At 35.2% G+C, this 23,138-nt stretch overlaps 1 protein-coding gene across 3 annotated transcripts; it reads left to right on the forward strand.

The window, feature by feature from the left end:
• Window positions 1-14,064: 14,064 nt before the first annotated feature.
• LOC112000096 (protein GRAVITROPIC IN THE LIGHT 1) lies at window positions 14,065-21,106 on the forward strand. 3 transcript variants are annotated; one of them, XM_024032202.2, is made up of 3 exons: window positions 14,065-14,080; window positions 14,767-14,893; window positions 19,334-21,106. In XM_024032202.2, exon 3 carries the CDS (start codon window positions 19,334-19,336, stop codon window positions 20,723-20,725), a length of 1,392 nt encoding a protein of 463 aa, XP_023887970.2. In that variant the 5' UTR covers window positions 14,065-14,080; window positions 14,767-14,893; the 3' UTR covers window positions 20,726-21,106. The 3 variants fall into 3 exon arrangements, with proteins under 3 accessions (XP_023887970.2, XP_023887968.2, XP_023887969.2); XM_024032200.2 differs by lacking the exon at window positions 14,065-14,080 and adding an exon at window positions 14,191-14,567; XM_024032201.2 differs by lacking the exon at window positions 14,065-14,080 and adding an exon at window positions 14,191-14,345.
• The last annotated feature ends 2,032 nt before the right edge of the window (window positions 21,107-23,138 follow it).

Here is a 23,138-nt window from a genome sequence, read left to right on the forward strand (position 1 = left end):
TTAATATAACAATTGACACCCAAACTCAATGATGATACACTGTTGGTTGAGGATTGAAATCCATACAATACTTAGACTTTGTTTAGTTGGGGGGATGGAAAAGTAGGATATATAAAATAGTGCGATGATGGAAAGTTGAGGGGGGGGGGGGGGGGGGGGGGGGGTAAAAAAAAAAAAAAAAAAAAAACGAATTAATAGTTTATAAGAAAAAACGTTGAATGTAAAAGTTTGAAAAAAAAAAGGAAAGAAAAAAGAGAAGAACCCTACATTGAGGAGGGAGGAGAAGGATATATGGGCAAACTAAAACAGCTTAAAATGGTGGGTTTGGGGAGAGAATACTCGGGCCCAACCAAAATCACTCATCTCTTCTCCTCCCAACCAAATAACCCCATTATTTGAAATTTCCCTTATTTTCTCCTCTCCATTTTTCTTTTTTCTTTTTTGAAAGGGAAATGAGATATCATTAACTCAATAGAAGAAGTGCATCAAAGCTAAGACAACACACCCATCAACCAGAGCTTGACTGAAGCAGGTATAAGATTGAAATTTATCAACCATCTTGTTGGCTTTATTCCGTACCAATTTGTTTGTAATTTAGCACTTAATAACATTGTATTTAGGTGGGATTCTTGTAAGGGTAGTGTGTGAAGAGAGTGTGAAATATTGCTCATCCTTGTGCAAAGAAGCAGAGATTCGCGGTTAGGACTCGTGACTGACTCGTGGCTTGTAAGCCGCCAAATGCTGTGCACGTGAGAAGCATGCGGGAAGGTGAAGGGTCACACCAACTATCGCACTACAAGAAAAAAGTCTCAGGTTGGCCAGGTCATTACCTCACGACTTGAACTCGCGACTTGGACAAGCCGCAAGGTCAAACCCCCAACTTACCCTGTTTGGCAAAAACTGACTCTTCGTATTCCAAACACACACCACTATATATAGACCCTTATACCCACGAGATCAAAAAAGCTTTCAAAGAGAATTTTGTGAGAGAAACCCTAGAGAAAAACAAGATTGCCTCATCCCCAATCTTCACTAAGAGACTCTTCAAATTCCTCTACTCTCTTCCTCTTCATTGATACATCCCTGAGAGGTTCTTGACCAAATCATTTTCTCATTACACCCACATCTGTGAGAAGGTTCATTTGGAGTTAAGGGAAGTAGTTTGGAAGGGACCAATGACTATTGGTTGATGCTATGGTGTATAGTGGAATTCGATAAGTTAAAGAAGAAATAGGTTCGGCGCAACCTCGTTGGAGCAAGAAGCTTGGAGAGCTTAGATACACTGGGTAAATTAGGTATGGAGGGTCTTCTGCTGTTCATGTATCCCAACTACATTCTTTAGTGGATTATTTACCGCTTGGAGGGCGGCGGTGAGGTTTTACGCCGAGGGTTTCGGTTTCCTCTTTAATAACACATCGCGTATTGTCATTGTGTTTGCATATTTCTTCCTTTATCTTTGCCTTTTATTTTCTGCTGTGGATGTGATTATAATTGGCTTAGATTGTTTATCAATTCTGTGTTTGGCTTATGTTCATGTTCCGCACATTAATTGTTTGATAATAAGCTTGAATTGATATTTTGTAATTGGGGGTCAAAATGTTCAAAGGTGTTTTCAATGCTATTTGAACTTTCAATTAGTATCAGAGCAGGTACATTTGTTATGGTTTAAATACCTAAGTGTGATCCTTGACCCCTTGTGTTTTTTTTTTTTTTGCCATGGATTGTGCTTTGTATGCCTCTTTGTATGATTTGGTTTATGATAAATGTAGTATGTCATGTGTTTGTGAAAATGCTTCTATAAGTGTGAATCCTCATGATTGTGATGCTATTTTATATGAATCTTTGGATGTTGTTGATATTCCAAATGACAAACTTTTGAAGAAAAAGGCTAAGAAGTTTCAAAAGAATTTGAGCAAGTTATTTTGTGAAAAGGATGATTTGATTGCTAAGCTCAATGAATCTAACAAATTAGTTGAAAAATATGAGAAACTTGCTGAAAATGCATGCCAAGTGTTTGATTGCTGAACCTATTGCTAAAAATGATGAAAATATATGTTGCAATCATGTTGTGGTACCTAATTTTGTGTCTATTATGTGTTCTACCTCAAAGGACAAATCGGTATACATTCCTCCACATAAAAGAAATCAAAAGGTGGAGAGAAAGGCTATTAAGTCAATGCCTCTGTTTAAGTCTCAACCTAAGGCTTTGGATGGATCTAAGTTTATTCCTACTTGCCACTATTGTGGTGTGATTGGTCATATAAGGCCTGAGTGTCATAAGTTGAAGAGAGAACAAAACCATGTTGCTAGATCCATTCCCAAAAAGTCTAGTGGACCTAAACACATTGTTTGTCACCATTGTGGTGCTTTTGGTCATCTAAGACCTCATTGCTCTAAGTTTCATGTTCTTAAAAGAATTAAAGGAAAAGAGAAACTTAAACTTCTTGGAAGTTGTGCTAAAAAGAATAAACCGGTTTTGAGTGAAAATAGCATGTTGTTAAAGAAAATGTTTAAATCTCTTAACTCCTTGACTATGTATATCTCTGGTTCTCATTCTTCCAACCATCGTCTCACTTTTTTTGAGACACTCATTCCAAACAATCATTCCGTTTGGATGAAGAAGGGTTCCTATGATTGAGCTTTTGCTCTTTTGGTCCTTGATCTAATTCTTTCGATCTTCGTAGGACCCTTCATGCATTAGGTGCCATATCTTCATGCATTTGTGCATCTTACATTTATTTGTATGCATTGTTTTGTTTTTGATCTTACTTTTATGTTTCAGTTTTGTGTGAGTAAAAAATCCAAAATCACATAAAAAGTGAAAAATTCAAAAAGTTTGTTCGTATACGTTTGAGCACATATCACATGTGAGTTTTGCCTTGTACCTCCGTACAATTGGCTTTGTGCATTTATGAGATTAGCTTGTTCTTTATGCACTTATATCTTTATGGGAAAAATCTTGACATCTTTGTGTGATTGTTGTAAATCGATCTTCAAACTTGTCATGAATGATTAGTCAATAGTCTTGTTGGTTTTGAAACATGCATAGACTTGTGCCTATATATCTTCCTACTCTTTATTTTGTTGTTTTTGCTTAAAGAGCTCACTAAATGTAAATCTCCAAATGAAAAGAGATATTGGGCTGCAAAAGCCTGTCGCACATACTAGTATTTAACTAGGAAAAAGGGAAAACGAACAAAATAAAATGTATGATGCCCAAAAAGCCAAAGGCTTGTTCATCAAATTGAAAATCAAAAATTTCAGGTATTGATCTCAAAATGAGATGTATTGATTCAAAATGGATCAAATGTTATGATTTATTCAGAAGCCAAATGAAAAACTTCTAAGATTTGTAATCATTTTTTTTGTGGGAGGTTATATATGTTCATTTCTATAATTGAGATAGACCACTTGTCTTAACACTAGTTGTGTATGACTTGATTGAATTGATCATTGAAACTTCACTCTAGACTATGGACTATTCCACACTTGATACGCACACACAACACACTTGCCTAATGTCCAATAAATACCTTATTCATTTGTTCGATTGTACTTGTTTAAATGTGATGTGTGTGTGCTCATCTTTATATGAATTAATCTAAAAAGATTTTTGATCATTTTATATGTTTTTGGAAGTGATTTTTATCACTCTTTGTGTTTATGCTTAGTGCTTACATTGTTTTTCAGTGTTTAAACATGTTTTGGGTTGAAAAGCAAGTGTCAGAATTTTTGGCAACTTAATTTGGCGACTTGCAACCAGCCAAACCAAGTCGCAAGTTTTGGCGACTCGTTTTGGCGACTTGCCTAGTCGCGAACCCAATCGTGAGTTCACACAGAATGGTTTCGCGGCTCACTAGCGACTCGTTCGCGACTCGCCCAGTCGCCAAATGCCTAGAAACAGTTTTTTTAAAGGGTTTTTTCGTGGGAAACTTGTTTTAAACCTTTTCCATCCTCTTTTAAACTACTCTTACAATATTTTTACATCAAAACCCAATCAATTTGAATGATTTTTCATTCCATTAACATCTCTAAGGTAATTATGAACTCTTTTCTTCGTTTTTGATCCTTAGATTATGTTTTGGAGAGTTTTGTGTTCTTGGTTGAGATTTTCATCATAGGGGTTAGGAAAACTTAATTTTTGTCAAATTTTTTGCATGTGATTGGTTTCTTTTGATGATTTGCTTTGGATGTCGGCCCCTTGTGGCAAAAAAAAAAAAATGTATTAAGGGTGGTTTCCATAATGTTCATGCATTGTTTTACTTTGTTCTTCATAGTGTGCATGCTAGGTGTTTGTTAAAATGTCTCTTAAGCATTTTCTCGCTTGTTTGGACTCCAATGAGTATCAAACTTTGGGGTTTCTCATGTTTTCTCATTAGGAACATGTTTGGTTTATTGGTTGTGTATTTAACAAACCTTGCCCCACATGTGCATTTTTCATGCATTGGTCATGCATTACACATAGCCACCTCTTGCTACACTTGTCATGCATTGGTTCATACATTGTTTCTTTATTCTAGCATGTCATGTCTTAGAATTGAGCTTCATTTTCTCATTTATCTCACACCCCTCATGCATCATTGCACCCCTCTTGCATTTTTATCATTGTTCATACATTCATCTCTTGCCCTCTTTTCTCCTTAACCCCTTTGTCTATTTGTGTCAAAAAATGGGAGAGTATACTCTAGAGCAGTATACCGGAGAGTTTTTTCATTTCTATATGACTCTTGTGCACATTTTTAGAGGGAGAAATTTCATTTCTCGTGCACATTCGTAGGGGGAGAGATATTCCATATGGGAGATGCATATACCAAGGGGAGAAGACATTGTTTGGTCAAGTTGCTCAATGTTTCACATCATGTTTACTTGATCGTAATTTACTTGTTACATTATACTTGTCTGTTTATTACTTGCTTTATATTGAGGGTCTAATGTGTTTTGTGCAAGTGTTTCAGGTTACAGGTATATATGTTCCAAGTTCATCACAACTTTTATGACTCATGATAGGTGATATAATAAGGGAAATACTTTATAGTTTGTACCTGGTACCTTTGTAGGTTTTTAAGGTTTCTGTTTATGTTTTGTACCCATGTTGCTTTTGTAAACTTTTAGGGTAGTTTATTTGCACCTTGTAGGCCTTTATGGTTTGTACCATACTTTATGCAGTTTGTGTGCTTTGCTAAATTAGTACTTGACTAAATATTATGCATTTTCTTCTAAGTATTGTCACTCTTGTGCCCTTGTAGGACTTTATTCATAGATGCATATACTTTATGTATTGTGCATTGGTTGAGTGTTGGTCATTCAAGTGATTTACCTTGTGTTTGTCAGCTTGAATGTCCGGATATTCATTCCAAGTGTGAATGAGCATTGTGATCACTTGGTTATAGTGATTGCTTGTTTTGGTCTTGCCTTGGTTTATTGCTTTATTCCATTGTGCTTGATCGCATTGTGCTTACTCCATATGCATTACAAGTTTTTTGCATACAATGAACTTATTATGTTGTTGTGTTTTAGGAGTTCTTGTTCTTATCGTTCAAAAGCTTCACAGATTCTAGAGTTAGGTGTGAGTGAGTTTTCCAACTGTTTCCAACTTAGGCGTCAAGTCTAGAGTTTGTTTTATAGTTTTGTCACGGAATAGCCAAAGGGGGAGATTGTAAGGTTGAAATTTATCAACCATCTTGTTGGTTTTATTTCGTGCCAATTTTCTTGTAATTTAGCACTTAGTAATCCTGTATTTAGGTGGGATTCTTGTAAGGGTAGTGTGTGTGAAGAAAGTGTGAAAAATTACTCATCCTTGTGCAAAGAAGCAAATATTCGTGTCTAGGACTCGCGACTGACTTGCGGCTTGTAAGCCTCCAAATGCTGTGCACGTTAGAAGCATGCAGGAAGGTGAAGGGTCACGCCAGCTGTCGCACTACAGGACAAAAGTCCTAGGCTGGCCAGGCCATTACCTCACGACTTGAATTCGCGACTTAGACAAGCTTCAAGGTCAAACCGCCAACTTACACTGTTTGGCAAAAACTGACTCTTCGTATTCCAAACACACACCACTATATATAGACCCTTATATCCATGAAATCAAAAGAACTTCCAGAGAGAATTTTGTGAGAGAAACCTTAGAGAAAAACAAAATTCCCTCATCCCCAATTTTCACTAAGAGACTCTTCAAATTCCTTTACTCTCTTCCTCTCCATTGATACATCCTTGAGAGGTTCTTGAACAAATCCTTTTCTCATTACACCCACGTTTGTGAGAAGGATCATTTGGTGCTAAGGGAAGCAGTTTGGAAGGGACTAATGACTATTGGTTGATGCTATGGTGTATAACGGAATTCGGTTAGCTAAAGAAGAAATAGGTTCGGCGCAACCTCGTTAGAGCAAGAAGTTTAGAGGCTTAGGTACACTGGGTAGATTAGGCTTGGAGGGTCTTATGCTGCTCATGTATCCCAACTACATTCTTTAGTGGATTATTTACTGCTTGGAAGGTCGCGGAGAGGTTTTACGCCGAAGGCTTCGGTTTCCTCTTCGATAACACATCGCATGTTGTCCTTGTGTTTGCATCTCTCTTCCTTTATCTTTGCCTTTTATTTTCTGCTGTGGATGTGATTATAATTGGCTTAAATTGTTTATCAATTCTGTGTTTGGCTTATGTTCATGTTCCGCACATTAATTGTTTGATAATAAGTTTGAATTGATATTTTGTAATTGGGGGTCAAAACGTTCAAAGGTGTTTTCAACGCTATTTGAACTTTCAGCAGGGAATTTAAAAACAAAGGGAAATCATCTTTCCATACATGACTAACATTGTTCCATTTTGCAAGCTGAGCGAGCCCATGAGTAGCTCCATTAAAAGCTCTTTTCACACGTCGAAATATGCAACTAGCAAAAGAAGACTTTGCACTCTGAATCTCCTGAATTAAATGACCAACTTCACCTCCATAATGGTCCTGTGAAATAGCTTGAATCACCAGTGTCGCATCTGATTAAAAAATAATGTTAGAAATGGCCAGCTCTTAAGCCAAAAGTACTCCTTGCTCCAAAGCAAAGAGCTCAGCCCACTCAGCTGGATAACACAAAGGCAAAGCCTTGCACAGCGCTGCAACCACCTTGCCTCCATCATTACAGACAATCGCACCAACCCTAGAACATCCACATTCACTTTAAAATACCCAGGCGGAGTGGCCATCCAGCCATCATTTGCATCTTGCTTCACAGAACAGAGCACATCATTGGCTTCGTGGAAATCCTCTATCACACTTCTTGCCAAATCCCATACTTGCAGAGGAGAGAAGCCCTTTTCATTATGCACACACCAATGCCGATTGTGCCAAATTGCCAAAGCAATAGCAAAAAAATAATCTAAGTGCACAACATTGGGGCTTGAGCAGAATTTAAGCACAATATCAATGAAATCCGTAGCATTCACCAGTAAATTCAAGGGGCAGTCTTGCCAAAGAGACCATACAGAAAGTGCAAAATCACACAAAATTAACGCATTAGTGAGGTTTTCAGTTTCTTCCCCATAGACAAGACAGTCACAACCCAAATGCAATCCTCTTTCCATTTTCACATACACAGGGATGCCATTTACACAAGCTCTCCAAGAGAAAATCTTGACCTTTGGAGGGAGCTTCAGTTTCCACAATTTCTTCCAAATGATACTATTTGAGTCTCCTGAAGAGCTTTCCCCAAATCCTTATCAGCTTGAAGCTTAGCAGCAATGAAGTATGTACTTTTGACAATGAACACCCCTCTTTTGTTCCCAATCCAAATAAGAGAATCCACTAGCAAACTCTGACTTAGGGGTATTTTTAGTATAATGTCTGGTTCAAAAGGCAAGAAGAGCGTCTTTACCACATCGGGCTTCCACCACTTAGTCTCTTGGTCAATGAGAGAGGAAACCATGGGGAAATCCACAAATTCTCTAGAAGGAGAGATAACTTTGAATGTGGAAGGAGTAGGGAGCCACTTGTCCTCCCAAATGTGAATTAAACGCCCATTTTCAACTCTCCAACGGGTTCTGCTCTTAATGACTTCAAGACTTTGAAAAATACTTCGCCAAGTGTACGAAGGACAACTGCCAAGGCTTGCATTCAGAATGTCCTCATATGGGAAATACTTTGCCTTTAAAATACGAGCTGCTAAGGAGCATGGGTTTGTAAGAATTCGCCAAGCCTGTTTTGTAAGCAAGGCCAAATTTAACGCATGCAAGTTACGGAAACCCATACCACCAAGGGATTTAGGCTAGTACATTTTCTTCCAACCAACCCAAGCAATCTTAGATCCCTGCTACTTCTGACCCCACCAAAAGCTTCTCACATCTCTTTCAAGATCTTTACACAGGCCTTTTGGAAGAAGGAAACAACTCATAGTGTAGGAGGGGATTGCATGCGCCACCACTTTAATTAGAATTTCCTTGCCTCCCATTGAGAGAAGCTTACCTTTCCAGCCAGCCAGCTTTTTACCAACCTTCTCTTTTATCTCCGCAAAGATTTGCTTTTTTGATCGACCAATAATGGAGGGGAGACCAAGATACTTTGTATGCCGAGAGTCATTCATAGGCCCCAAAATGCCAAAGATTTCTTCCTTACATTCTTGAGAAGTGTTTGGGTTGAAAAATATTGAGGATTTCTCGGTGTTGATCTTTTGCCCTAAAGCAAATTCATAGGTTCTTAGAATTTCCTTCAACTTATTGCATTCAGCACTATTGGCATTACAAAAAAGGAGGCTGTTGTCGGCAAAGAAAAGGTGGCTGATTTTTGGAGCCCCCCTACTAATGGATATACCATTCAACTGCTGGCATTTTGTTGCTACATTAATCAGGGCTGAGAAGCCTTCAGTACAAAGCAGGAATAAATAAGGAGACAGAGGGTTTCCTTGTCTGAGACCTCTGGTAGGCACAATGCATCCATGAACCGAACCATTTATAATGATTGAGTAGGTTACCGAGGTTATGCACTTCATCACCAAACCAATCCAAGACTCATTAAAGCCCATCTTCCTCATTACTTTGTCGATAAAGGACCATTTCACCATATTAAATGCTTTGCTCATATCCAATTTTGCAGCCATAAGCTATCAATCCCACCTCTTTTGTGTTTTATATAGTGCATAATCTCATAGGCTACCAAGACATTGTCAGTGATGAGTCTGTTAGCCACAAAAGCACTTTGATTCTCTGAAATGATATATGGAAGAATAGCTTTAAGACGGTTAGCCAAAGTGTTAGAAATAAGCTTCTAAACAACATTACATAGGCTGATAGGCCTAAAATCAGTCATTCTCTAAGGATTCTTGTTTTTTGGCACAAGGGCTATATTAGTTTTATTGATTACAGCCATAGACATACCAGAATTAAGTACATTTAAAACTAAATTGGTTACATTATTGCCTACAATGCTCCAATATTTTTGGAAGAAAAGTGCAGACATAACGTCAAGGCCAAGAGACTTAGTGGGCCCTAAAATCCAATTTATTGGCATGTCATGAATAATTAAGTTGTTTAATTGCATGAGACCATTTATGAACTAATGGGACATTATCTTAGTCCATGAGATGCATAGTATGTGATTTATGTGAAAAGTCACAGAAAGATATAAATCACAAGTTCTTTGTAAACTCAGAATTTTAGTTCGTAGTCGGTGATGAAATTGGGCATTTCATCTGCGAAGACTATAACATATCAACTAAGATGATTTGTCTTGATCATGGAAGTGGAGACTTCTAGTTGGTATGTTGATATGTTTTAAGAGTTAAGACATATTGAACTGGACCGCTGTGAGATTTATTATTCTCCTAATGACTGTCAAATGAATAATAAAGCTCACGACTTCTATTTACATCAACTCTAAATCCTGAGAGAATAATGGACCTGATCATGAGATGTAGGTTGCTTTGATATATCAGGAGTGAGATCTATAAGTTATGGTCAAAACCTCAGTATGTTGGGCAGCCGCATTTAGTGTTGATGGGACATGTATTCTCAAGATGGAATTCATAATCTCTTAACGGAGATATAAAATATTCTCTTGAGATAAGTTTAATGGGTTTGGTTATTCAGAGTGTTGGACCCAACCACTTTAGTAAAGAGTTACTAAAGTATATATTTATGGAATTGGATTTCATAAATATATGATGAATAACATAAAGGATTAAACCGGGTACTCAAGGATTAAGATGTAGTAACCTTCAAAGTGGCAGTCAATATTAATGACTTTGTATTACTACGAATATTTTAATGAAGGGGTTGAATGTATAATAAAGTCTTGGGAAATAATTTATAGATAAGGTCTAGAGTGCAATTATATTCTTATAGTGGTATTGAATATAATTAATGGTAACTTTGGACTTGTCAAGAGTTGACGGAAAAGCCCAAGGCCCATTGGAGCTAGTGTCTTATTGGTCCCTTTGGTCCCATCTCAAGCCACAAACTAAAGCCCAATTGGGTAGGCCCAAAAGGCTAACCCAATTAGAAATCAGTCATTATTTAATAAGTGTTATTAAATAAAGAAACAATGAGAATGGTTTTAACGTACGTAAGATGAAAAGAAAAAGAAATCAGTTTTTCTCCACAAGGAGAAGGAGAAGGATTTTTCTTTGGGAATCTATGTACAAAAGACTGATTGAGAGACCACACATCTTGGGCACCATGTGGAATTGAGATGAAGATTGAAGGTATTCTCAAGTTTGGTTTTGAAATTCACTGCACCAAGGTACGCTTTCTATTCTTTGATTCTAGTAATTCATGGTTACATGTTTATCTTTCATGATTGAAGTAGATCCGTGTTTTGTTGCTTCCGCTGCGTGTGTTTTTGTATGAGATACAAAAACCCAACAGCTTAAGGGCTGCAAGAACTTCTTCTTTGGTGAAGCTTCTGGTCGGCTCCATGTTCATTTCTTCCGTTACCTTAACCGGGATGAGATCAGTTACTTCTTCAATCTGATTTGGTCGAGAAGTAATGTAAATTTCCTCAAAATGGATACAATAGCCCCAGCAATACTATCTTGATCCCCACACTAGCTATCAAATTTATCCCATATGCCCAATATAGTATTTTTCTTCCTTCTTTCCGAAGCCCGAGCATGGAAAAACTTCGTGTTCCTATCTTCCTCCCGGAGCCAATGAGCTTTCGACCATTGACACCAATAGATTTCTTCACTATCTATAAGATCATTGATGTCTTTCCTCACCTGATTTATTTTCTCGCCCAACTGGCCATCCCAATCCAATTGCACAAGATTACTAAGTCTTTTCCTTTTCTCCTGTATTTTCTTTGGGATTTGCACAAAAGTGGCAGAGCTCTAAGACTTTAGTTCCATGGCACAGGCCTCCAAAGCAGCAGTCATACCTTCTGCCATATTCACATTGCCCGCATTGCTCCAAGCAGCCTCAATAATGTTTCTACATTCGTCATTTTTAGTCCACATAGCCTCAAAGTGAAAGCGGCGAGTACAGGGCTATTTAGGGGCTTTAGAATCCGTTACATATAATGTGCAATGATCAGAAGTTAAATCAACTAGGTGATTAACTCTGACCTCCCCAAACCTGTCAGTCCAATCATTGGTTGCAAAAGCCCTATCCAATCTCAAATACACCCTCCTGTCACCAGACTGCATGTTACACCAAGTAAAATCCGGCCCTAAGTATCCCAATTCTTTGAACCCACAAGCATTAATCACATTTCGGAATTTATCCATCTAACTCTAAGATCTTACAGCCCCACCTAATTTTTCGTCCATTGATAAAATCTCATTAAAATCTCCAAAACATGACCAAGGGAGCTGAGATTGATTCTTTAAGAACTCCAACAAATCCCAAGACTACTGCCTTATGTGAGTTTGGGGGTGACCGTAGAAGCCAGTGAAGCGCTATTTGAAATTCGAGGCCTCCTCTGTAATAATAGCATCGAGGTCTCCTCTCCATTTTTCATCCCCTCACAAATAACCCCAACGATACACACTTACCCTATGTTTAGTTTAAGGGAAGGGAATAGAAGATAAGAGAAAAAGAATATAAGAGAGAAGGGAAAAATGTGGGTTCAAGTGATGGTTTCTTAACAATATTAACTCATTCTCTTTTCTCTTGTGCTATCTAAATAGCTGGAAAAAAAAATAAAGTAAAAAATTCTCTTCATTTTCCTCCTCTTCCTCTCAAATCAAATAGTGTAAGGATTATAGAAAACAAAAACAAAAACAAAAACAAAAACATAGATAGTCTTGAAGTAGGGACATTCTAGCATTTTGCCCCTAATTTTTTTTTTTATTTAGCAATTTGCCCATATTTCGAAACTATATAGGGATATGCCCCTGTTTCAATACTCGATTACCCTAAAATCGAGTTTCAATGAAATACTCGATTCGTAGAAAATCGAGTTATGCCCGATCAAACTTAAAAAAAAAAAAAAAAAAATTAAATAAATAAATTTGCATGGAACTTGAGCTTAGGGAAATCGAGTTCCATGCAAAAATTTTTTACAAGTGTGATCGCCCCCCCATATTCAGGAAGACCTATAGCGGCGTTTTAAGCCCTATAGTGATGTTTTTAAGCCCTATAGTGGTGTTTTTCTAGAAATTTTTTTTTTTTTTTATAAGTCTGAATACAGGTTTCAGTGGTCTTATAGCGGCGTTTTTTAATCCCTATAGTGGCGTTTTTCTGGAAAAAAATTTTATACCAAGTTTCAGTGGCCCTATAGCGGCGTTTTTTATCCCTATAGTGGCGTTTTTCTGGAAATTTTTTTTATAAGTGTAAATACAGGTTTCAGTGGCCCTATATCGGCGTTTTTAATCCCTATAATAACATTTTTAAGCCATATAGTGGCGTTTTGGAACTCGATTTCCATTTACTCGAGTTTCATGATTTTATTATTATTATTATTATTATTTTTTTTTTTAAGTTTGATCGGGCATAACTCGATTTTAAACCAATCGAGTACTTTAAGTAACTCGATTTTAGGATCATCGAGTATCGAAACAGGGGCACGCACCTATATAGTTTCGAAACAGGGGCATTTTGCCAATTAAAAAAAAAAAAGGGTAAAGTACCAGAATGTCCCTTGAAGTAGAGTCTCTCACATAGGTGATGAGTTCCACATGTGATGTGAGGTTTATGAGAGCCTGGAGTAGTGCGACGGACTACATAAAGAAAAGTTAAAAACTCAAATTTTGATCTAAACTGTCCGGTAAGAGAAGATATAAATTAAAAAGAAAAAAAAAGAAAAAAAGAAAAAAAAGGGTAAAAACTTTAAAAATTACTCCCTTTTCATCCTTAATTAGATTGATTGGACGGCTGAGATGAAAAGTTAAGTCTTGAACTAAACATCTCAGCCATCCACCAGTCATAATTTATCATTTATTTATTCGCCTGAAAGTTAGTTGTGTAGTGTGTGGAGGATGGGACCCTCAGGCCCAAAATAGCACGGAGTTTGCCACGATTCGAACATGCGCATCACTTGCACGGAGGTCTCAGCATTCACACATATACAAATAGTATACAAGTACAACACATTTTGCTTGCAACAATTTAATTTGATTATTCAGCCCAAAAAAAAAAAAAAAAAAAGGAACTTGCCTGAACTACCCTTGTCGACCCTACAATCCGAAACTCACTACGGCTAGGTAATATATCCCAAAAAGAAAACAAAATGAGTAGGAAAAATGTCATTGAAATTGACGGAGGCTAGAGGTAGAGGAACCTGGGTCCTGGACCTCTCGCATGTCTGACACGACACATCTTCTACAATATTAATCAATCCTTGTCCTATTTCCTCTTTTTCTCTTTCATGTCATTGAGAGTATTGCACGGGACATGAAAGAGAAAAAAAAAAATCAAACTTTTATTTTATTATTAATTATTGCTATCAACTTTTTTATTTATTTTTTGGGTAATCTATTGCTTTCATTTTTCATTCTCTTTGAAAGGCCAATTCAATTCAATTCAATCTCTACTCCATAAGCCAAAATCTCAAACAAATAATAATAATAATAATAATAATAATATTCTTTATTATTAATTAAGGCATTTTTTTTGGGTCAAAGGGAGAGAGATTTTTGACGAGAATATACGAAGTTTCTTCGTAAAGGTAAGGGTTAGTTTCGGAAACTTCTTAACAAGCTTTATTTCTTTTTTATTATTATATATAAATATAATTTCCATGATTGGATGGTTTGCCATTATTTATTGCCCGTTTAAATTATAGAAGGCTTGTAGTCGGTTAAAGCAAAATATTGGAAACGTATATAAAAAGAAAAAAGAAAAAAATCGTTTTATTTTGGGTAGAGAATCAGAGTATTTATAGTCTAGATATATAAATATAAAGGGTTTTCAGAGGGTTTTTGGGTTAAGAGGTAAAAGGCCGTTGCTTCTCACATCTTCGTAAAAAATTCTGTGAACGCGTTTTTGTTTTTGTTTTTTTTTTTTTTTTAAAGAGAGTCGCTGAGTATATATATATATATATATATTAGGGGTTTCTCAGGTTTGCTTTCCTTCTGCTTTTAAGTTTTAAGAGCCAAAGTTTTGGTGCTTTTCACAAGAAATTCTCTCTGTTCTTGGTTCTTCGTTATTTTGTTGTAAGTATAAAACTAATTCTATTATGTGTTTTAATTTCTTCACGGTTCTTTGTTGTTGTTGTTATGATTCAATTAGATAATTTTTGATATATGTGTTTTCGGGTTTTGTAAAAAAAAAGAGTTATGTTTTTATATAGGGGTTTGTGGTGTGGGTATTGAAGTGAATTGATTATTGTTTGATGGATTTTTGTTGTTGCAGAGGTTGCCGTTTCGTCGTTCAGGATCGCTTGGCTTGGGCGTCTCTATTTTCTTGAGATTTACGTTCTTTATGAAGATAACAAGTTCATAGTTGTTTCTTTTCGCTCAAATTCTCGTGATATTTTAAGGTATGCTAAATAAATTCTCGCACTTATTTAGTCTTACACGGTTTTGAATTTTGATTGGTCAGTCAAAGTAGGCGTTATTACTGGTTCTCTCTCCTTTTTTTTTTTTTTTTTTTCTTGGGTTTTATTTTTTATTTTTTGTTTTTTGATGGAATGGGTTTTATTTTTTAGTTTGAATTTATTATTTTTAAGAAAATAATAACATAATAATAAAACTATGACGTTTGGACCAGCGGAGTTGTTTTGTTTTATCATTGTGGGCGACCATATCATAGGTTTCTGTCTAGTGTGTTGCATGCCATACCACACAGTTGGTGCTTCTTGAGCTGGCAATGTGTCATCCTGAAAGGGATTTAACATTTTTCATTTTCTGGTGATTTAAGGATTTTTTTTTTTTTGGTGTTTTTAGATAGTGATTTAAGGGATTGAACATTCTGGAATAATAAATAAATTTATTATATATATATAGCGAGAGAGATCTTTCTGTTTTTCTTTTTTTTCTTTTTTCTTTTTATATGGTTGATTTTCACAATGAAAATATTTTTTAATTTTTATTAAATTATATAATAGGAAACTTATATTTTTATTTACTTTCTATAATTTCTTTTATAAACTCTTATATATTAAAAAAAAAATACATCATATCCTTTTTGACTGAAAGTTAGAAGAAGAAAGTTGAAAAAAGAATACATCAAATTTAATTTTTTGTGGGGAAACATCATATCTAATTTCATCTTGCACCTTTTTCTTTTATGATCTTTCCATTGCATTTAATTCAATTATTAATTTTTTCTGATTTTTATTAATTCAATAATTTTGAAAACTCCCTTGGTTGCACATGGTATGCTTGCAAAAATATGAGAATATATAATAATAGATTGTGATCCTATAATTTTTCAAAAAATATTATATTCCTATAATTTTTCATAAAACTATTCCATCAACACCAAATAGTTGCACCGAGTAGTTGTAAAAATGAGCGAATTGTATTTTAAAGAGCAAAAAGAGTTAGATATTATAATAATTTAGGGATTGATGCGTTGCGTGTCCCAATGTGTGGGTCAGTTTGTGATAAGAACGACAATGCTAGGCTAGGGCTAGATTAGATATAGACGAAATCTCATTTATGCAGACTACAGAGTTCTACTGGTGGTGTTGGTGTTGGGAGGGCCATACCATATATGATTTTGACAATTTCATGATTATGAGATTTATTGGTGAGTGAAGGATCCATCACTTTTGTGGGTCCCATGTATATTGCAGACTACTTTTTAGACCCGCTCTTTTTTTCTTTTCCTTGCTCTTTTAGATTGCAAACTCTAGGAATCCAATGGGATGCATAGTATACAAACATAATTTTTATTATTATGTTATTATTATTTTGTGGAGTAAATAATGGTTAAAAGTTTGTTTTAGGTAATGTATTTGCAAAAATTTATGTACATTTTAGTATAAAAATTTACTTATTTTATTTTATTTTAAGTATTTATTTTTCAAAATAGCTCACATTAAGTTATTTATTTTACACTATATTTATTAAAATATTAATTTTTCTTTTTTTTTAGTTGTCACTCTTTCCTTATACACAGCTATCACCATCTTTCTCTCTTCATTTTTGACAAAATTTTGTAAATTTTACACATTTTTCTATTATATACGAATTAATATAAATGCCCTTGCAAACATCTAATCATTATCCAATAAAAAGTAAATTCAAGAAAAATTTATCATAATAAATATTAAATTTTCTCTTTTGCACGTTCAAATGTACATAATTCTTGTGACATTTTATCACTATTCATTATTTATATAAGCTATTTTTTTCTTTAATTTTTATTATTATTTATGGGTTTCAAATTACTTTTTATCTCAATTTTATTTCAAATAATCTAACTTTCAATTTTTTTGAAATAAGCTAGCTTTTACTTTTTTTTTTTTATCACATTATACAAATAAATTACCAAAAATAAGCAATTCCAAAATAAAGATTTCTCATAAAAATAGTGATAAAAATTTTGCTTTGTAAAAGTCTATATGATTTACCCTGAAGTAGAAGAAGATTTACTTACAGTGGCATCAGATCTATTAAAAGTTAAAACCATTGATTGTTAATAATAATAATAATAATAATAATAATTTGGAAGTACTGTACACGGTAAGGGTAAAGAAAATAAAAATTATTTGGATTTTTAATCTTTTTTTTAACCCTTCCTCTTGTTATTTTTCTGCACAGTTTGCTTTATTTATCTTAATAATGACCTGAAAGATGCCAATCATGTTTGGTTTAAATAATAACCCGACCCATACATGTTTGAGAGAGAGAGAGAGAGAGAGAGAGAGAGGCACTGACCAAAGAAAAAGACCCATCTGACCTTTATTAAAAAGGGCAGTGCATTATGCATATGCTGTGTGCAAATGCACAGCCCAAAACAACTGAAATGTGATTTGAAGTTCCGATTTCAAAGTTGAAAACATGACATTACTTTAGGGCCGAGTGTTTGCAAACAAAGTGTGTAGTAGGCTTTTTCCTATATAAAAACATTATGTTGCAAAGATTCTAAAAATATTAATTTTTAACAATTCAAAAAATTATTGTATCTATTAAAACATTACACTTTTTATTTTATTATACAATACATTAAAATAATACAAAAAAAAAATTCTGGTTTTCTGCCCACAAATACCATTCCGCAACCACAAAACACCCAAACCCATAACCCACCGATCTGAACAACCCACAACCCTCGAATCCAAAACCCCAACGCTGATCTCAACAACCACTGCATGCCAATGCTGCACACCAATCTCTACTGCCACTATGTGCCGGTCTCAAACTTGCCGATTTGGAGCGGAAATCAAAGATGCCTTGGCGGCGGTAGTGAGAGGAGTAATAGAGAGAGAGAGAGATGGAGTAGAGAGGAGAAGAAAAGAGAGAGAAGTGAAAGAATAGAGGCACGAGAAAAACAAAGAAAAGAGATAGATATGCATGAGAAGTTGAGAACTGAATAAATAATATTATTCGTGTATATAATTTCGAGCAACTCTAAACTGCTGGAGATAGCTGTTTAATGTAGTCTGTAGCTAAGTGGTAAAAATATTTAATAGTAAATTGACAGAGACGGCAGTTTACTACTGAAGTGTTAATTTTTTAAGTATAGCATCTTTGGGGGATTTTTTAGCGTTTTTGGTACTAAAATTGCCTTTGATGAATCCTCTTACTCTTACAAGGTCTTATGAGCATAACAAGTATGCAAGAATTATATTAAACAACTTCGTACCCGTTTGGATTGCGTTTCTGGTTGAGCGTTTGGCTTTTTGACCTTTTTAATTATATTTTTTGAGAAGTCAGTTTTCACGTGAATATTTATTGTTTAGTGGGTTCCGTATATTGTTTATGGGACTCACAAACTTCTTTTTTCAACAAAATTTTTATTAAAAATAGATTTCACGGTACTATTTATATTTTAAAAATTATTTTGATACAATATTTTCAATTTTCAACAAAATAAACAGCGTTCAAACAAACTTTTCATATTTTCTATAAATAGAATATCAGACAAAAGAAACGAGAGAAAGAAATAGTAGTCTTTTAACTTTAAGGAGTAGTTCATTCATTCAATTACTTATTTTTTACCCTGCTTGAAATTTTATTTGTTTCTATTGTATATGATGCTCTGCAATAATGTGTCATCATAACCAAGGTGCTAGTGCTCAATAGCTAAGTACCTGGAACATTGATATTTATAAGCGCGCCTTTTGATAGTGTTTTTGAAACTTTCCTACCTACTTGTTGTTGTTTGATTTTTGATTGTTTGTTTGTTTGTTTTTTTGTTTTTTATTTTTTTTGAATAATACATAGTTGTTTCTTTGTTTTTTTCTTCTTTTTTTATAACATTTTTCATATTTTATTAAGACGATAAATTATGACCACTTTCACACACTTCTAAAACTAGGAAGCACAACCATATTCGTATCATCATATTATAACTTTTCAAAAATTGATTTTATTGTACACACGGTTCATGTTCATTTTTTTGTGTCATACTCTTACGTGTATCCATGTTTCATGGGTGACTAAAATTACTTTTATTATTTGATATTTAAGAATTTCGTATTGTCTATTTTTCCGTCAAAATATACTGTTTTCAAAAGAAAGCAAATTGGAAAATCTTAAAAAGAAGAAAAGAAAAATTCCATTCTCCATTAAAAGCAAACTGGAGACTGATCATAAAGGTGAAGGAACAAAGAAAAGGAAATTCCATCTTCCATCAATGGTCTCGGTCCAAGTGCTAAAGCATATTACTTTTCTCTATTGTTCAACATGCTCAATCTTTTTTGCTTGCCACTGTATTACTTTTACGTTGGGATTCACTTATATATTGTCATTTTTGCAAAAGCAGCGAGTCTCACCATCATTGTCTATCATTTGTGTTATTCATGCAGATGGATTCTGTTAAACCATCAGCTGTGACTCCTGCTAAGAGCAAATTGGCACGCACTTTTGCCAAAGTTCTTCACCTTCGGGCAGCAACCGGAGTTGCTCCAGTAGATGGAAATCACAAGGTTAAGCCCCAGCAAAAGGTTAAGGAAGATCGGCATGGACATGCTGGTAACGTTAAGGTTATGACAGCTAGTCATAGTCTGTCTCAATCTTTTGAAAAGGGTGAAGAGGTTGAGAATAATAAGGTGGCCTTAGAAGCTCTTCTTGCCACACTTTTTGCTAGCGTTTCATCTATTAAAGCTGCATATGCTCAGTTACAGCATGCTCAGTCTCCTTATGATCCTTATGGGATTCAAAGTGCTGATCAATTGGTAGTGTCAGAGTTGAAGAGCTTGTCTGAACTGAAGCATGGTTACTTGAAGAAACAGTTCGATCCTTCACCTTCACCAGAGACTGCAATGGTTATGGCTGAAATTCAGGAGCTAAAGAGTGTTTTGAAAACCTATGAAATCATGCGGAAGAAGCTGGAATCTCAGGTCAGGCTCAAGGACTCCGAAATTATATTTCTTAGAGAGAAGTTGGAGGAAGCCATTAATCAGAACAGGTTACTTGAGAAGAGATTAAACCAAAGTGGGCAATTATCTGTGCTTGACAATCTTCATAAATCAGGCTTAAATCCTAGCCATTTCATGACAGTTCTCCGTCATACAGTTAAGTCTATTCGAATCTTTGTCAGGTTGATTTTGGATGAGATGAAAGCTGCTCAGATGGATATTGATGGAATAGCAAATGCAATGGAACCGTGTGTGGTTTATTGGAAAGATGATCACAAATGTTTCGCATTTGAGTCCTACGTTTGCAAGGTCATGTTTAGCCATTTTGGTTATCCAAACTTCTCTGAACCAGATGATGATCATGATGAGAAGCCGGATCGAGAGTTATTTTTCAGGCAATTCATGGAATTGAAATCTGTGAAACCAAAGGAGTTTCTTACCCTGAAGCCTAATTCAGAGTTTGCTAAATTTTGCCGCAATAGGTACTTGAAACTTATTACTTCCAAGATGGAATCATTAATATTTGGTAATCTTAGACAAAGAAACCTCTTAAATGCTGGTGAATTTCCAAACACACAATTCTTTGCTTCATTCACTGGAATGGCAAAGCGGATTTGGCTCCTACATTGCTTAGGCTTTTCTTTCGAACATGTATCAATCTTTCGAGTCGACAAGGGGTCTCGATATTCGGAAGTGTACATGGAATGTTTAGCTGATGAAGTGTTCCTTCCATCCGAACCAGAAGTGGCTTTTTCAACCATTCCAGGATTCCAGATCGATAGAACTATTATACAGGGCCAGGTCTATATATCTCCAATTGCAAATCAAGATGGTAAGTAGCTATCTAGAGAGATTTATACAACATTTTGGACCCGCCACAAACAACATGACATATTGAACAGGAGGCCATTTGATGAGTAAAATGGCTTGCCCTGCTCTGTGTGTGTTGTTGTGGGGGACTGTTAATCTAGGCGTTTTGTCCTTTTTCTTTTGTGGCCATTTTGAAAAGGAAACCGCGTGGACCGTTGCGTTGGGAACAGCCTTTTGGATCTTTGCGTACTTTGCATTATTTTGTTTTCTTTCAATGACATATCCCCTCCAATTTTGTTAATATTAGGCCAGTGACAGGGATTGTCTAGCTGTTTTTTGTTTTTATGATTACTAGACATTGTATTTGTATGTACATAAACTTAAGGCGTAAATACATTTTTGGTTTCTATATTTTGGGTTATTTCTCGATTTAGTCTTTAAACTGATTTTGCTTCTAAGTCAGTTCCTGAATTTTTAAAATCATTTTTAAAATGGTCCCTACTATCAACCCTTTTACGGAAAAAGCTCTTGCTGACATGGCGCTGATGTGGATATTAAAATATTATTAAAAAAAACATACTTGGCATTTTTGAAATGCCACATCAGATTTAAATGAATTAAAAATAAAAATAAAAATCCATGTAAAAAATTTTAAAATAAATAAATAAATAAACATTAATTTAATTAAATTAAGAAAAAAAAAAGCTTTTCCAGTTTAAAAAATTGAGACGAGGAAACCAAAGGCAAAGCTTTTCTAGCTTCTCCATCTTCATCCATCCTCAATCCACCTCGTCACCTCACTGGCTCGTTTCACCTGGGAATCAAACGGCGGCAGAGCTGTTTGTGGGTCTGAGGCAGTGGAATTGGACGGCGATGATGACACGAAAATGGGTTCGGTGGTGGTGATGATGAAGATGGAGACGACGATGACGATGAAGATGATGGAGGTGATAATGGGTGTTGTTCATTTTGTTCAAAAATGGGGAGATTTTCATGGTTGATTGGTGGGAAGATGGAGCAATCATCGTTGGTGGGAGTCTCTGTCACCACCATGGACCATTCTTTCAATTGGATTTTTTTTCAAGGATTGGATTCGTTCACATTCTTTTGGATCTTCACGAACCAAAACCAGATCATCATCCACCATTTTTCAAGGATTGTGTTGTGCTATGCTGTGTTGTTGCGGCCCAGATCGGCAATGGTGTTGTGTTGTCGTGGCCCAGATCGGTGATGGTTTTTTGTTTTTGTGAAGCCCAGATCAGTGGTTCTCACACCTCTCTCTACCTCACCCTCCTCTTTTTCTCTCTCTAAGGTTGATTTGGAAGTTTTTAGCTTAGGATTTTTGTGGATTTGATGTTAAGGCTTTGCTGGTTGCTGGGAAATTTTGGAAGATTTAGGAAGAATTGATTCGGTGGAGGTGCTTTGCTGGATGCTTGGGTTTATGGATTTGATTGCTAGAGATCTGGGTTTGGGGTTTGGTTCTTTGCTCTGGAGATTGATTATTGGGAAGAACACAAAGAACAAGAACATGTTTAGAAAAAATAATGAAAGAAATTATAAAAAGCACAAGAAAAAATGATAAGAAAATAAATATTAATTTGCTAAGAATATGAATCATACTACGAGGAAGAACACAAAAAACATGTTCTTCTGAAAATAAATAAATAAATAAATAAGATTTTTAAAAAAATTTAGATTAAATTTTTTTTTTTTTTTGGGATAGGAACTCCATTTTTTAAACTGAAAAAGTTTTTTTTTTCTTAATTTAATTAAATAAATGTTTATTTATTTATTTATTTTAAAATTTTTGACATGGATTTTTATTTTTATTTTTAATTCATTTAAATCTGACGTGGCATTTTAAAAATGCCAAATACGTTTTTTTAATAATATTTTAATGTCCATGTCAGCGCCATGTCAGCGAGTAGGACACGCCGTTTGCTACCTTAGCTTTTTCCGTAATTGGGTTAACGGTAAGGATCATTTTAAAAAAAATTTTAAAAATTCAAGGACTGACTTAGAAGCAAAATTAGTTTAGGGACAAAATCAAGAAATGACCCAAAATGTGAGAACCAAAAGTATATTTACGCCTAAACTTAATCGAAATAGACAATTATCTCCTGTCTGTCAACACCACATGGAGTTGCTCTTGGAAACCACAAATGTTGTGAGAGATCAGCCGGATGCCGAAAATGCCCCTAATGCATAGCTGCCACAAATGTTTTATTTTTTTATTTTTCTTCATTTACTTTTGGGTATTTATTTGTATTTATTTGTATCATGTGTCAACAATTACAGTGACTTTAGGTCCCCTTAGTATATGCCTTGTGGCTGTGTTTTGTCAATCTTCTGCCTGGTATCTTCTTAACTTGGGTTGCCAAACTCTTCCTCTTTCTCTAGGAAGTATGGTATTCCAATTTGTTTATTTTTGGGTATCAATTCA

The sequence above is a fragment of the Quercus suber genome, unplaced genomic scaffold (assembly GCF_002906115.3).
Source record: "Quercus suber isolate HL8 unplaced genomic scaffold, Cork oak 2.0 scaffold_2, whole genome shotgun sequence".
Taxonomy (NCBI): Eukaryota; Viridiplantae; Streptophyta; class Magnoliopsida; order Fagales; family Fagaceae; genus Quercus; species Quercus suber.

Excerpts from the sequence above, each read along its gene's own strand:
- LOC112000096 (XM_024032202.2), top strand. The coding sequence starts at position 19,334 with ATGGATTCTGTTAAACCATCAGCTGTGACTCCTGCTAAGAGCAAATTG.